Below are 17,481 nucleotides of genomic sequence, written 5' to 3' on the forward strand. Positions count from 1 at the left end.
TATAAGGCCTTAACTTTACTGTTATGCATCCAAACTATAACTACACATACTTATGCTACCATTAAATACAATTACGTATAGAAACTAGTGGAAAAAATGCACAACCTTGTCTGTTTTTCTGCATTGACACTGACTGGAAATTATATCGGAATGTGTAGAGTCATGGATGTGAGCTGTTCATCACTTACCTCAATTCCTTCTCAGTCAGGGAATCATCAGCACCTTGCAAAACATCATCATCCACAGGAAAGCAATGAACTAATGGTAGGCATGCAGTGGAGGAGGAAAATGATTCAAAATAATCATCAACTCATGCAAAGAAAAATAAGATTTGGCACTACAATCAGGGATGAATGGAAATAAATAAATAACAACAACAACTCAATTTGCAAGATGACTCAAGGCAATGCGAAACTGCAGTTCCAATGAAACAAACATAGATTTTTGTGATTAGCTAACACGACAAACACACAGTTCTGTATTTGTTATATTCTCTGCTTCTTCACAATTGTTGGTTGCATCAGTTTCTCTCAAAATCTCATGAATGAGGAATTAAAAAAAACAAACATCTACCTAAAGCGGTTCTTGCAGGTGTAGCATCACTCTTGATCCAAAAGGAGACCCAGGATAGGACCACAGTCAGGATACAAGGTATATATGTCTGGATGGTGAAGTAGCCCATCCTTCTGCTGAGGTCGAAGTATACAGTCATCAATATGTAGTCACCTGCAAAGAAAGTAGACGATAACAGATGCATAAATATATATAGATATGCAGATGACAGATGATTATGTGCATCTGTTTCACCTTAAAATGTGTCATTTGATGGTGGGTGTATTGATTCTGTGGTATCGATATATCAGTACTCACACACTACTCATTTGAGGATCCATTCCACTTAGTTCAAGGTTTTGTTACCAACCCCCCCACCCCATCCCCCCGGCAGCATAAAATTGAGCTCGTCTATCTATGTCATGTGACCAGAAGTGCAGCAATTCCAGTTAGCTGTTTTTAGCCTTGGATAAAACTACAGCAAAGTGTAGTTTGTGTACTAAAAATGGGCGAGTCACGAATGAATCATTCAAAAGAATCAATTCATTTAAGTGAACGAGTTGAATCGATTCGCAAACACAACTGAATCAATTCAGCAGCACTTTGGTAATATTTTGTTTATTATCACATAAAATAGTCAGAATCACTTATTAAGTCAGAGGTGGAGGTGCTGTGTGATACATCGTGTAGCAGCCAGTAGTCTCCATGGCAACATCTCTAATTGTATCGCGAGACTAGTTGCCGGCAATGGACGGACCGGGCTAAGGTAGTGACCGGCTGGCCGAGAGCGGCCGAGTACAGCTCAGTCGCTGAATCAATTCTGAATCATTCATGAAACGCTGAATCCTTCATGAATCGATGACTCGCTGAGTGTATTAACCGCTGAACGAAACTAGATACCCTTACCGTAAGAAGACAGAACAGAAAACCCCTAAAAATTAGCCCAGTTCCATCAGAGTTGCAGTTAATTTTATTTTTTTCTAACTTCGTTTTGTTATAAAAATTATGAAATATGTAGGTCTAGTTGAAAAAAAAGCTCTATGGAGTTTTGACCATTTCATTATATTCCATGAATACACTCAAATTATGTTTTTTTTATTTTTTTTTATTCATGTGTATTATTTTATTTTTATTTAATTCATATGTATTAATTATTATTTATGTGTTTTATTTTGACATTTTTATTTAATTCAGATCCTCCTGAGACCAGGCAATGCATTTTTGTCCTTTGTAGGGGACAAAAGTTTGACAGTTTTACAAAAAAAAAAAAAGCTGTCCATTGCAAAGGACATTCCATTAAAAAAATAAAAATAAAAATAAATAAATAAATAAATAAATAAATAAATAATAAGAATAAGAATAATACTTTTTAAAAATGTTGCATTATGCAGTTTCCAATCAAGATGACTGTTTAATGTGGAAAAAAAAAGCAAAAATGTTCACTTTCCTGGGTCTCAGGAGAATATTTATTAATTATTTGTGTTTTATTTTTTATATTTTAATTAATATTTATGTTAATTATTGATTATTTGTGTTTTTCTAAATGTATTTCATTGCCTAAAAAATAGCCACCAAAGGTTATGCACTTTAAAGCTGTTGAATGGACAGTATTTGTCATGTGAGATATCTTTTAAGTGTAACATTTTAATTAAAAAATAAATAAATAAATAAATCACTGAAAGTATCGGTATAGGGTATCGAATATATTTTTATATTTTAATTAATATTTATGTTAATTACTTATATGTTACATGTTGTTATATGTTTATATGTAATTTCTATGTTGTTTCAATTTTTTTCTAAATGTATTTCATTGCTTAAAAAAAATAGCTACAAAAGGTTATGCACATTAAAGCTGTTAAATGGACAGTATTTGACATGTGAGATGTCTCTTTAAGTGTAACTTTTTTTTACAAAAAAAAAAAAAATCACTGAAAATATCGGTATTGGGTATTGAATATATATATATATATATATATATATTTTCCAAAAAAGTAATCAACATTGTATTGAATAATAAAAGTGTGGCATCGCTCAGCACTAGTGTAATTTATTTGCCATTCTTACGGCGTAGTAGATGCTATGAATATTATCTACGGTGCAAAAGGCTGCAGTCCATGACCTGTATGTGTCATTTTCTATTCTTTTACGTCTTAATCCAGGAGACAGAAGACGTTAAATGTTGGACTTCTAGGGAATAAATCCAGGGTGTACTATTTCGTGACAAAAATGATGAATAATCAATGAACAGCTGAGAGTGAACAGAGCTGATGCATGCCAATTTTCGGCCGCTCTTTCTCAGCTGAGTTTTAAAACCAGATTAGTCAGGATTGTGGAAGTTTTGCTGCAATCATTCTTTTGTAGCTGCTGACGTGTTCCTTGGGTTTCTGGGTAGTTTTGGGGCATCATGGTGACTCGGGCACAGCTACATCCCATTTTGTGCTGAAAGATCTATTTGTGTACAAGCGTCTTGGCTGGTGTCATGCACATAATTCTCTGTATTTATTTATATGAAGTGCACCAGTCGAGAAAAAACAGGCAACACTGCAATCCAACATCCCAAAACTGGTTCATGGCTGGGATTGGTGTCTTGGTGGGGAAAAAGTTCACACTTCTTCCTTCACACTAGTGGTGTAGTCCAGGGTATACGGCAGTGTACGGCGTATACCTACTTATTTTTCACTCAGCATTGCGTATACCCACTTCTAAATCCCCCTGATCCACACCGTTCAGTAGTATCTGAGCCAAATCACCCATGTTTTCTCCAACGATGGTGAAGCCATGACCCACACTACTCTGCGGGCTGAGACTGTTTAAAAGATTTAACCCTTTCATGCATGAATTATGAGAACCTTAATCATGATCCCCCCCCCCCCCCCCCATTTTAATTCCTCTTTAGGTATGAAAAAAAAACAAAAAAACAATGCGGTTGACAGCTTTTTATGAACCTATTTTTCATGGAGTTGCAAAAATGTCCACTCAAATGGATATGATGCGTTTAATTTTTGAAGCCAAGAAATGTGTATTTACTGATATACTGTGAAAACTATGAAATAAAAACACTTTTAATGCTGCTAGTCTGATGTTTTCTCATATTTAAACATGCTTTAATACTAGCTATTACTCACTTCATGGAGATAATATGCAAAAATATCCATTTTGTTAAAGAAAAAATGATAATTACAGTCTAATAACAATTGATTTACACTCAAACGTGTTACTGCAGATCAGGTTTATCAAGAACAGCAAAGTTACATGATGCATAAGTGTCCACTGTGTTGGCTGATATGGAACTAAAACAGCAAAACCCATGAATATACAAGAGACCAGCTGTAGAATAGCTGTCCACTGTAGTGACCACTATGCATGAAAGGGTTAATATAGAGTTAAAGCAATGTCCAAGCATGAAAGAATTTAAAAAGAGGTACAAAGACACAATTTTTCAGAGGTACAGGGATGAGGGAGGTGTTGGGTATCACTGGGTGTTATAAGGATGTACATGTATGTGATATGTGTACAGTTGTGTTCAAAATAATAGCAGTGTTCTTCAAAATGTGAGTAAAGCTCAAAATCCTTCTAATATTTTTTTTTACTTCCATTCATTGGGAACACTGCACGTTATATTTTACATCAAAACATGAAGAAAAATGTACCAATATGTTAATTACTTTACAAAAAATGAAGGAAAAAATGATTTTAAAAAAATAGCAGTGTGTGCATTTTTCATTACAAACTCAAATATTTACTCAATCAACTGAAAAAAAAAAAACGTTAAGATTTAGCATTCCTGTGAATCACTAAACTAATATTTAGTTGTATAAGCTCTGTTTTTGAGAACTGCTTCACATCTGTGCTGCATGGCGTCGACCAACTTCTGGCACCTGTAAACAGGTATTCCAGCCCAGGATGATTTGACAACCTTCCACAGTTCTTCTGCATTTTTTGGTTTGGCCTCAGAAACAGCATTTTTGATGTCACCCCACAAGTTTTCTACTGGATTAAGGTCCGAGGATTGGGCTGGCCACTCCATAACCTTAATTTTGTTGGTCTGGAACCAAGATGCTGCTCGCTAACTGGTGTGTTTGGGGTCGTTGTCTTGTGGTGTTATGTTCTGACGCACTTCTATTTTTTCCCCTTTGTCTTTTGTGTTTTTTTTTGTTATAATTCTTACTTGACACTTTGGGCAAAATATTATGTATTTAGTATGTTTCTTTAATAGATGGCCAATTGGTTTTCCCGCCGGCTGAGATTATAAATTGGACCAGTGCTGGGCTCTCGTTCTCTCTCGCCTCCTGTTCTCTCCACCTCCTCCAGCGATGCCGGCGTCCGGAGCGCGCACGTTGAGGCGCGCATCCGCTCCATTGGTCCACGCAGGTTGCTCCACGCAGGTTGCTCCATGCCAGCGGGGTTTTTTGTTAGCTATTTGTTAGCTTATCCTTTTGTTTGACCAGGTGGATCCGGACGTCCTGTTTTCGTTTTTTTCTTTCGTTAGGGCTTATTTTTGAAGTTTGCTTTGTTTGATAGGGTAGCGGTGCGCTGGCAGCTTCTACGGCCCTGTACAGGGTTGGACTGTCCAGCGCACCGTCCTTATGTTTAGTTTGCCGGTCCACTCTGGTCGTTTCTTTTGTTACTTTGGGCACGGGGTTTAAAAGGGGTTATTAGATTCTGCTTCATTGGAACCTTGTTTGGTACAAACGAAGAGGATAGCAGAAGAACAAAAAAAAAACCTAACTGCAAATAAACAAAAGTTTTTCTAATTATACTCCTTGACTCCCGGTGTCCTTTGTAAATATGTTTCACCCTTCGGGTTGTAACAGATTTATGGGGGCTCAGTCTAATTAGAACCCTAGGTTTGAGTTATTTTGTAACTCTTTTGATAAGTTATCTTTTGTGTCTTTGATAACTTTGGGTTGTGTCACTTAGTTTTTTTCGTGACTTAATTTGTGTATTTGGTACGTTTTGGACTGCATGTGTTTCGAGTTGGGGCTTCTGTTTTGGCGTGACTGTGAGCACTTAAGAGGTCCAGCTGTGGTGTGGGTATTGCTTATTTGTGTGTTAGCCTATTGTTTTCGGGCTGCATAGATTCTAGGGTAATCATGTCTTTCAACCTAGATGAGTTTGTAGAAGCACCCACTTTGGAGGCATTTAATGCCTGTTCAAAGGGAAACCTTATAGCTGTTGCTGAGCATTTCAAGGTATCTGTCTCAAAACAAGCAAAAAAGGCAGTTATTAAGGCAGAGCTGTTAGACGCTTTAATTCAACGTGGAGTGTTCCCTACTGGCGTAATGCCTAAAAGTCCTCCACGTTCCCCCTCATCGCTTAATGCAGAGGAGACAGTTCGTTTAAAGGAACTCGAATTAGAATTAAAACGGCTTTCTTTGAGGGAAAAGGAGTTGGAATATTCGAGTATTCTGGAACAGAAAAGGTTGGACCAGCAGACTCAAATTCGCCTTCATGAGGTGGACCGTGGTATTGTTCCACGACAGGCTGAATTTGATGTGAGCAGGAATATTCGTTTAGTTCCCCCTTTCAACGAAAAAGATGTGGACAAATATTTTGTCTTGTTTGAAAGGGTCGCCACTTCACTTAAATGGCCAAGGGACGTGTGGGCATTGTTGTTACAGTGTACGCTGGTGGGCAAGGCTCAGGAAGCTTATGCTTCATTGTCAGCAGACGATAGTCTGGATTTTGATAAGGTTAAAGCCGCTATTTTACGGACCTATGAATTGGTGCCAGAGGCTTATCGCCAAAAGTTTCGGAGATTGAGGAAAGATTATAATCAGACGTATGTTGAATTCGTTCGAGAAAAGGGCATTTTGTTTGATAGGTGGTGCTCGTCACAGGGCGTTGGAGATTTTAATAAGCTTCGGCAGCTTATATTATTGGAGGAGTTTAAAAACTGTCTCCCGGAAAAAGTTGTCACGTATTTGAATGAGAAGAAAGTTTATGACGTGAGTAAAGCGGCCGTGCTTGTTGATGAGTATGTTTTAACGCATAAATCGGGTTCTGAGCGTTTCAACAGATTTGATCGGTCTAACAATAATGGCAGAGATTCTGTGAAAAATCTGTCTACACCTGCTGAACCTACCACAATCTCAACAAGTGAAGTTAAAACTGACACAGTTGAATCCAAATCTTGTGACAATGTGACATGCCACTACTGTAAGAAAAAGGGGCACATTGTTTCCGGTTGTCCAGTGCTTAAGAAAAAGAACAGCAAGCCTGTCGCTCTGATTAAATCATTGAGCCAGGGTTGCGAATCTCATTTTAGTGAAAAACCCTGTGAGTATGCTGACTTCAGACCGTTTGTTATGGACGGGTTTGTGTCAATGTCTGGTATGGATGAGAAAGTTCCGGTTAAGATTTTACGGGATACAGCAGCTTCTCAATCCTTCATTCTCCAGGGGGTTTTACCATTAAGTGAATGCACTGCAGTTGGTTCGGATGTACCTGTACGGGGTTTTAATATGAGTGTTATCGGGGTTCCCCTGCACAGGATTGTGGTTCAGTCCGGCCTGTGGTCCGGTGACGCTGTTGTGGGTGTGCGTCCTGGGTTTCCCATGCCGGGAATTTCTATGATAATGGGGAATGATTTGGCAGGAGGCAGAGTGTTAGTTACACCTGAGGTGACACCTGTCCCTGTTGTGAGTGATGGCCCTGATAAACTTGCACAGGAATTCCCTGACGTTTTTACATCCTGCGCTGTAACGCGCGCCGCTGCTAAGCGTGAAAAACGGCAGGACAATGATGATATTGATTTAAGTGACACGTTTTTGTCTGGTGCTTACATTACTGGTGGTGTTTTGGGTAATGATGTAAAAGTTTCGTCTAAGGACGTGCCCAACGCTGAACATCTCACAATGTCACGACAGGACTTAATTAATGAACAAAAGAATGATGTTACTTTGTCCTCATTATTTGAAAAACTGGTGAGTGTTGAAGCTATAAAGTCTATGTCTACTGGTTATTTTTTGAGTGATGGTGTTCTACTGCGTAAATGGCTGCCTAAACATGTGTCTACTGAGGACGAGTGGTGTAATGTAACGCAGATTGTCATTCCGGGGCCATACCGATCACAGGTATTGTCTCTGGCACATGACAGTCCTTTTTCCGGTCATTTGGGGGTTCGGAAGACATATGACCGCATTCTGCGCCATTTCTTCTGGCCGGGTTTAAAGAGAGATGTGTCACGTCACATACAATCATGTCATGTGTGCCAAATGGTGGGAAAACCCAATCAGACCATACCGCCGGCTCCATTGTATCCCATCCCCGTTGTTGGTGAGCCGTTTGAGCGGGTTTTGGTAGATTGTGTGGGTCCTCTTCCTCGTACAAAGTCTGGTAATAAATTCCTCCTGTCAATTATGTGTGCGTCAACCCGTTTTCCAGAGGTGTTTCCCCTGCGCAAAATTACTACTCCAGCCATAGTAAAAGCGCTGACGAAGTTTTTTTCGTTGTTTGGTATGCCAAAAGTGATCCAAACGGACCAGGGTAGTAATTTTATGTCTCGTTGTTTTACCGAAGTGTTAAAGCAGCTAAACATCAAACATGTGTTTTCCGGCGCGTATCATCCCGAGAGCCAGGGTGCACTCGAACGCTTTCACCAGACACTTAAGTCTATGTTGCGTACCTACTGCTTTGAGTGTGCTAAGGATTGGGATGATGGTGTTCCTATGTTGATGTTTGCTGTTAGAGAAGTGACCCAAGAGTCATTAGGCTTTAGTCCATGTGACCTCGTTTTTGCGCACACTGTGCGCGGGCCTTTGAAACTCATTAAAGACCACTGGTTAAATGGAGAGACGACACAAAATGTTCTGGATTTTGTTAGTTCGTTTCGTTCCAGATTGCGTCGCGCGTGTGAGCTTGCTAAAGAAAATCTTGAGAATGCACAAGCAAACATGAAAGGGTGGTTTGACAGACAGGCTAAAAGCAGGGAGTTTGAGCCTGGTGACAAAGTTTTGGTCCTGTTACCGATCCCTGGGTCCTGCTTGCAGGCGCGTTATAGTGGCCCTTACGTGGTGAAAAACAAAGTAGGTGATAGGGACTATGTGATTTTCACCCCAGGCCGACGCCGTGCAACGCGTCTTTGTCACATTAATATGCTTAAACCTTACTTTGAGCGGGAGGGGTCATCTCCTGTCCTGTGCACCGGTAATGTGGGGGAATCCTGTTCAGTTAACGCCGAGGGGCCTGAGTCTGAAGTGTTTGTCCAGGAGCTGTCCAATAGTTGTGGTGCTGAACGCTCTCCGTCAGGTAACAGCTTTGACATTGAGATGCGGGCGCTGTCCACTTCAGCACCACCTGACGATGACAGCGTGTCGGTGGCTTTGACTCAGGGAAAGTTTTCCAACTCGGTGGCGCTGCAGAACTTGCCTGTGTTGCTTGCTCATCTTTCTGAGTCTGAGCAGGCAGACATTGTTAAGATGATCCAGTCTTATAAGTCGCTGTTTGCTGATGTCCCGTCTCAGACGCATGTGCTCAATCACGATATTGACGTAGGTGACTCGAGACCAATTAAACAACATCCATATCGTGTTAATCCTGACAAAAGACGTCGTTTAAAACTTCAGGTAGACTACATGTTACAGCATGACATAGCTGAGAGAAGTTGCAGTGCGTGGAGTTCACCATGCCTGTTGACGATAAAAGCCAATGGTGAGGACCGATTTTGCACAGATTTCAGGAGAGTCAATGGGGTAACTAAGCCTGATTGTTATCCACTGCCAAGGATGGAGGACTGTGTGGATCATGTGGGCGCAGCTAAATATGTCACTAAGTTAGACTTACTTAAAGGATATTGGCAGGTCCCTCTGACAGAGCGCGCCAAAGAAATATCCGCGTTTGTTACACCTGATGACTTCCTTCAATATAAGGTCATGGCTTTTGGCATGTGCAATGCGCCAGCCACTTTTCAGAGGCTTATGCATGTGGTGTTAAGTGGTTTGTCTTTTTGTGAAGCCTATCTTGACGATTTGGTTATTTGTTCCTCGTCTTGGGTAGAGCATTTAGAACATTTGGACATAGTCTTCAAGCGTCTGAGAGAGGCTGGGTTGACAGTGAACCTTTCAAAATGTGAATTTGGCCAAGCCACTGTAACATATCTTGGTAAAAGGGTGGGGGGAGGTCAGGTGCGCCCAGTGGAAGCTAAAGTCGAGGCCATCCTTGCTGTCCCTGCTCCCACCAATCGTACTGAGCTTCGCCGGTATTTAGCAATGGTGGGTTACTACAGGGGCTTTTGTAAAAACTTTTCGTCTGTGGCGGCCCCGTTGACTGACCTCTTAAGCCCTAAAGTTGATTTTTGTTGGACTGATGCCTGTCAGTCTGCATTTGACCACACTAAGTCTCTGCTGGTGAATGCTCCTGTACTCGCGGCCCCTTGCTTTACTAGACCGTTTAAATTGGCTGTTGATGCATGTGACGCGGGCGTGGGCGCCGTTCTCCTGCAAGAAGATGCGGACGGGGTAGAGCATCCAGTGTCTTACTTTTCCAGAAAGCTTGACAAACATCAAAAGTGGTATTCTACCATTGAAAAAGAAACGTTAGCTTTGGTTATGTCCCTGGAGCATTTTGAAGTGTATGTTGGCGGCTCCAGTATGCCTGTCCTCGTTTATACAGACCATAACCCTTTAGTTTTTTTTAGACCGCATGCGAAATAAAAATCGCAGGCTGATGCATTGGTCTCTTCGGCTCCAGCCGTTTAACATCAGTGTTAAACACATCCGTGGTAAGGACAACGTTATTGCTGACGCACTGTCACGCCTGTAAAAGTAAGTAGCAAACGAACAAAGGGGTTGCACTGAAAAGTTTGATGGGTGGGATCTTTCCCCTTCTTTTTTTTTGGTAGGTTGTATCATCACACTTTTTCAGTGACTCTGGGTGGGGGTGTTATGTTCTGACGCACTTCTATTTTTTCCCCTTTGTCTTTTGTGTTTTTTTTGTTATAATTCTTACTTGACACTTTGGGCAAAATATTATGTATTTAGTATGTTTCTTTAATAGATGGCCAATTGGTTTTCCCGCCGGCTGAGATTATAAATTGGACCAGTGCTGGGCTCTCGTTCTCTCTCGCCTCCTGTTCTCTCCACCTCCTCCAGCGATGCCGGCGTCCGGAGCGCGCACGTTGAGGCGCGCATCCGCTCCATTGGTCCACGCAGGTTGCTCCACGCAGGTTGCTCCATGCCAGCGGGGTTTTTTGTTAGCTATTTGTTAGCTTATCCTTTTGTTTGACCAGGTGGATCCGGACGTCCTGTTTTCGTTTTTTCTTTCGTTAGGGCTTATTTTTGAAGTTTGCTTTGTTTGATAGGGTAGCGGTGCGCTGGCAGCTTCTACGGCCCTGTACAGGGTTGGACTGTCCAGCGCACCGTCCTTATGTTTAGTTTGCCGGTCCACTCTGGTCGTTTCTTTTGTTACTTTGGGCACGGGGTTTAAAAGGGGTTATTAGATTCTGCTTCATTGGAACCTTGTTTGGTACAAACGAAGAGGATAGCAGAAGAACAAAAAAAAACCTAACTGCAAATAAACAAAAGTTTTTCTAATTATACTCCTTGACTCCCGGTGTCCTTTGTAAATATGTTTCACCCTTCGGGTTGTAACATGTGGAAACACCCATTTCAAGGGCATTTCTTCTTCAGCATAAGACAGCATGACTTCAAGTATTTTGATATAAGCACATTGATCCATGATCCCTGGTATGCGATAAATAGGCCCGATACCATAGTAAGAGAAATAGCCCCATATCATGATGCTTGCACCACCATGCTTCACAGTCTTCAGAGTGTACTGTGTTTGGGGGTCGTCTGAAAAACTGTCCGCGACCCTTGGACCCAAAAAGAACAATCTTACTTTCATTAGTCCACAAAATATTTCTGACTCAGGAGCATGCATATCATGAATGTTGGGTCTGTTGGTTACTCTGACTCTGCTACACCTACTGGTAAATTATTTGCCATGTAATAATAGGATTTATACCAAAAACAATGATTGATCTGGTTAGTCATGTTGGACTGCTGTTATTTTGAACACAACTGTATGTATAGGTGTGTATGTGTGTGTATATATATATGTAGGTATACAGGGTGGGGAAGCAAAATTTACGATGAACATTTAGTTGTTTTTTCTCAGCAGGCACTACATCAGTTGTTTTGAAACCAAACATATATTGATGTCATAATCATACCTAACACTATTATCCATACCTTTTCAGAAACTTTTGCCCATATGAGTAATCAGGAAAGCAAACGTCAAAGAGTGTGTGATTTGCTGAATGCACTCGTCACACCAAAGGAGATTTCAAAAATAGTTGGAGTGTCCATAAAGACTGTTTATAATGGAAAGAAGAGAATGACTATGAGCAAAATTATTACGAGAAAGTCTGGAAGATACTATTAAAGAAGAATGGGAGAAGTTGTCACCCGAATATTTGAGGAACACTTGCGCAAGTTTCAGGAAGCGTGTGAAGGCAGTTATTGAGAAAGAAGGAGGACACATAGAATAAAAACATTTTCTATTATGTCAGTTTTCTTGTGGCAAATAAATTCTCATGACTTTCAATAAACTAATTGATCATACACTGTCTTTCAATCCCTGCCTCAAAATATTGTAAATTTTGCTTCCCCACCCTGTATATGTATGTACGTATATGTGTGTGTGTGTATAGATCTGTGTATGAATATGTATTTACATATATGTGTTCTTGTATTATGTGTTTATGTAAATCATATTATATTTGCTCATAATAATAGAAAGACAGAAACCAAATTATTTACTAATAAGTATCAGTCATATTATAGTATATAGTATAGATATACTTAGACTAGGAAGGTTATTATTGTTATTAATTGTATACGGAGAAGGGGTGGGAGTTTATAAGTTGTACTTCTTTTCATTCCTTTTCGAATATGTATAATATGTCGTATATCTTGTATGTTTAAGTGTTTTGTTTATTTATTTTCTTCTGTTTTGACATTTATATTCGAAATAAATACATCAATCAATCAATCAATCAATACTCTGGCTCTAATTGGCTAGTACTTGGTACCTTCACTGATTAGATTGGTTAACTTTAGGCATGAGAACTGATGAGCCAATCAGAGGCAGTGTAGGGCGGGTCATGCCGAGGAAAATATTGCTAATTTAGCACCAGAGCCAGGAATCTGCTTAGCGCTGTCCACCTCTAGAACCTGATTGGACACCTCAGGTGCCAGTGCCACCCAAGTTGATTGACAGGTCACTGCACGTCTCGTTGAAAGATGCGCGATTATTGGAAATACGAACGAGAAAGGGAAGATAAACGTCTTTCAAATGAGTGACACATATCGAGAGTTAATTTTTAAGGTGGTTTCCAAATGAGTCACTGTTTTAAACTACTGGTCACATGACTGCACATTTAGAGAAGAGATTTTGTCGCCAATAGTTAAACTGTGTGAGTAGGCTAACGTTATGAAAGGCTAACGTTATCCTGTGTTTGCCTCCTGTTGAATACATTTACATTCAAGCAGCTGCTTGTGTGACCAGTAAAACCTACAAACTGTTCCTGATCAAGTCATCATAACTTCATAATAGTGAGCAAATACAACTGATGGATTTTTGGGTAAACTAAATAGAGTAGTCTGACATGTCACTGTTTCTAAAACAGTGTTTTTCTGGACTACTTAAAAAAAAAAAAGGGGGCAAAAATTAAGAGTATACCCAGTTCTCCAGGGACCACTACACCACTGCTTCATATGTAACACATGTTATGTCCAAACAGTCCTATTTTTATCTCAGTGAAGCAGAGAACAATCCCTCAAAAGGTCTTTGTTGTGCTGCTCATTTGCAAACTTAAGTCTTTTTTATGCTGTTTTTCTTTTTTTAAGTAGTGGCTTCTTTCTTTGAACAAACCAAAGAAATGTGTCATTATATATTGAATGACTGAATGAATGGTTTATTTTGGTTTCTACATTAATTATTGCACTTTGTACAATAATTATACTAAACAGAAAAACCAAAAAAGAAATAGGCTAGAGGCAAAAGCTTGTTTTGTGTGTATCCTTTTCACCTGAGCCACTGCTTACATTCAATTAAATGTGTACAGCTTGGAGCATTCTCATTATAACACCAACAAAAACATATCTGCCATCTCAGTTGAATATTCCTGAATGATTTTAAACTGAAGGTATTTTTTAAACTTTGTTAAAATAATTAATATAAATGAATCAATTTCATCATGAGTAAGACTTCAAGTTATTTTGTTATCGCTCATCTCCTTTTTGGATGTGGATATTTCTGGACCAGTTGCCCCCAAAATCGTCTCAAAGACTATCATATATGCTTACAAAATGTAAAATTTCAAGATGGTTCTACTTCTAGGACTCCAACCTAGAACCATCGTGAGTCCTGGAACCATCATGATTTTTTTTTTTTTTTTTTTTTTTTCGTGAGTCCTAGAACCATCATGAAATTTTACATTTTGTAAGCATATGTGATGGTCTTTCAGAAAATAAGTTCTTTTGGTTGGTACTCCTTGTCATACCTGTGGTATTTGAAAGTGAAAATGAATGAAAAATGTTATTTTGCGATTTTATTATGACAAAAACAACAACAAAAAGGGATCATACCCATTAATAAAGGCTGATCTGATTACTCTATATACTTATGTAAAAGGATGTGTAATTATTTGCAATATATCATATTTGGTTTGTGTTTAATTGGTCAATAAATATAGGGGTTCGTAAAAGTTTCAAGTTTATTTTCCAGATTTCACAAGGTCATACCACAGTCCCAATAAAGGCAATGTTATTGATAATATACATATGAAATCTATATGTGGTAGTCATTCTTTGCTGAAAATTTCATGCATTTAGCTAGAAAACTTACTGAGATGTTGCACTCTAAAATTTGCTACATTTTACGACGATCGCAAAATGCACCAAAAACGGCAAGAGGGGTACCCTGTTCATGATTTTTTTTCTTCAAATGTATTTGATATATCAATCTGAAATTTTGGCTGAGGTGTTTTTTAGTGTTGAACTTCATATGGTAAAAATTTCAAGCAAATCTAAGATGGTCGAGCAGGAGGCACTCGTTGAATTGAAGTGGAATGACCCACATATCTCAATTTATCAGTTCGATGGATGTGCGAATAAACTATACTTTCAAATACTTAAGTTTCTCTTTTTTAGACAGCAAAGGTTTATGAAGGCATGAAGAAAACATTCTTTTACATTTGCGAATTTTTTTTTTTTTTCTGTATTTGCTGTAATTTGACTTTCAAAATTTCAGGTTTTTCATATTTTATTGTTAAAGGATAGTTTGTAAATGTTAATATTTTCATCATTTACTGTAAGTTTTTACACTAAAACAAAGAGAAAAATTTGGAGTTGTCATTACTTACTTATAGGGTGGGGAAGCAAAATTTACAATATTTTGAGGCAGGGATTGAAAGACAGTGTATGACCAATTAGTTTATTGAAAGTCATGAGAATTTATTTGCCACAAGAAAACTGACATAATAGAAAATGTTTTTATTCTATGTGTCCTCCTTCTTTCTCAATAACTGCCTTCACACGCTTCCTGAAACTTGCGCAAGTGTTCCTCAAATATTCGGGTGACAACTACTCCCATTCTTCTTTAATAGTATCTTCCAGACTTTCTCGTGATAGTTTTGCTCATAGTCATTCTCTTCTTTCCATTATAAACAGTCTTTATGGACACTCCAACTATTTTTGAAATCTCCTTTGGTGTGACGAGTGCATTCAGTAAATCACACACTCTTTGACGTTTGCTTTCCTGATTACTCATATGGGCAAAAGTTTCTGAAAAGGTATGGATAATAGTGTTAGGTATGATTATGACATCAATATATGTTTGGTTTCAAAACAATTGACGTAGTGCCTGCTGAGAAAAAACAACTAGATGTTCATTGTAAATTTTGCTTCCCCACCCTGTATATGTTTTTTACATTAAACTAAGAAAATTTGGACTCATTATTTATAGGTTATTATGCTGTTATTTTAGTTGATACCACATTGGTCTGTATGTGGAACCTGAACAAAAACGACTTTGACATCCTTGATCGTTCATATCTTAAGTGTAATTTTTGCGCTTTGTAAATTCCTCCCGCGGGCCAGATTGTGGACCCTTTGGCGGGCTGATTTTGGCCCCCAGGCTGCATGTTTGATACCTGTGCCGTAGATGCTGATACTTGACCTCCCTCTGTCCGTGTGCAGTCTGATCCTCAGTACAAACGATGCTTTTTATTTATTTGTCAGTTTGTGTCTTTGCCAATGCCGTGCAAGCTCCCAGGCACATTGCATTTTGGATTTGCGCGCCGGGTTTTTGGATTTGTTTGGACTTGAGTGTAAGTCTGAGCTTGTTTCTGGCTGGGATCACTGCCTGTGTCGACTCCACGGCTCTGATCATCTACTCGTGGGCTTCACGCTCAGCCAAGCCCTGCCTGCCTTCTCCTCGTCTCCTCTCACCGTTTTGGCCTCTGGCCTGGCTGACTCCCTCACCTCATCTCCTTCTTCCCGTCACTTGGCCTTCCATTCATCATCATCATCATCATCAGTACTTCATCCATTTGCAATACGTCGTCTGCTTGTCAACTTGAGCCTGTTTTTCATTCATGTTCTGCTTTTGGGTTCCTCAGTGGACTTGTGACATTATATTCAGACTTCCTTCATGGACTGGTCCTGTCTACTTTCTGATTTCAAGCTTGGAGGGAAAACTGTTTTATTAATAACTAAACTAAAATGTTTTCTAGTGGCTGACTGCCCCGTCTTCTACTTCAGTGAACAAGCAGAAATAGAACAATTTAAAGAAAACATTGCATACCGAAGTACTCCATTTGTGCGCATGCATTGGACTGAATCTGAACTCACAGAATAGGAATACTTGGACTTCTACTACATAATCACTTTATTTTATTCTTGCATTATCTTTTACTTAATTTTTTTTTTTTTTTTTTTTTTTTTTTAATGGTTTCCAGGAAGTCTAGCAATCTATAAAGCTTGGCAAGCTCATGATAATTTGTCATGTGACCTACTTTTCAGACTGATCATCCACATTTTATCTTTAACCCATAAATACCCAGTGTTACTTTTGTATTAGTTCCAAAATATTTTGTTTTATATTTAACTTTTCTTAAGTGATTTATCACAATTTATTATGACAAAATCCTCTGTATTTTTTTTTTTTTTAAAGCATTTTTCTATATTTAATTTACTGGTCATGCAGATGTTCATAAAAACTCAGATTAATCCATAAAGACTCAGCGCTACTTTTATGTCAGTTCCCAAATTAATTTTTCTCTCTATTTAACCTTTCTTAAAAGATTTATCCCCATTTATCATAATATTATCCTCTCTATTTTGCATTTTTTCAGTGAAAAGCAAATATTTTCCAGCATTTAATTTACTAATCATGTACTTTAACCCTTTCATGCACGAATTATAAGAACCTTAATCAAGATTTTTTTTTCCTGAGTGTTTTTATTCCTCTTTAGGCATGAAAAAAAACAATGTGATTGAATTTTTTTTTTTTAATCAACCTGTTTTTCATGGAGTTACAAAAATGTCCACTTAGCTACACCATGAATTTTATTCTTGAAGCAAAGAAACATGTATTTAAAACCCAATATCATAAAGTGATTTGAAAACAGTGAAATGAAACCATGTTTAATGCAGCTAATCTGATGTTTTCTCACATTTTAACATATTCTAATACTAGTTATTACTCACTTCATGGAGATAATATGCAAAAAAGAAATATTAACAATTGATTTCCACTCGAGAACCAATCAAGAACAGCAAAGTTACGATAATGGTATGAATTGCAGTTTATGAGACGATGCATAAGTATCCACTGTGTTGGTTGATATGGAACTAAAACAACAAAACCCATGAATATACAAGAGAACAGCTGGAGAAGAAATGTCCGCTGTAGTGACCA

General features: G+C 38.7%; 1 protein-coding gene across 1 annotated transcript in view; it reads right to left on the reverse strand.

Moving 5' to 3' along the window:
• The window catches only part of LOC115434660 (gamma-aminobutyric acid receptor subunit gamma-3-like), a 217,531-nt gene that overhangs the window by 45,776 nt on the left and 154,274 nt on the right, over window positions 1–17,481 (reverse strand). Inside the window, exon 8 of the mRNA XM_030156726.1 lies at window positions 574–726. Within this exon, the coding sequence (XP_030012586.1) occupies window positions 574–726 (153 nt within the window). The remainder of the gene's footprint in view (window positions 1–573; window positions 727–17,481) is intronic.

This window comes from Sphaeramia orbicularis, chromosome 2, assembly GCF_902148855.1.
Source record: "Sphaeramia orbicularis chromosome 2, fSphaOr1.1, whole genome shotgun sequence".
Lineage (NCBI taxonomy): Eukaryota > Metazoa > Chordata > Actinopteri > Kurtiformes > Apogonidae > Sphaeramia > Sphaeramia orbicularis.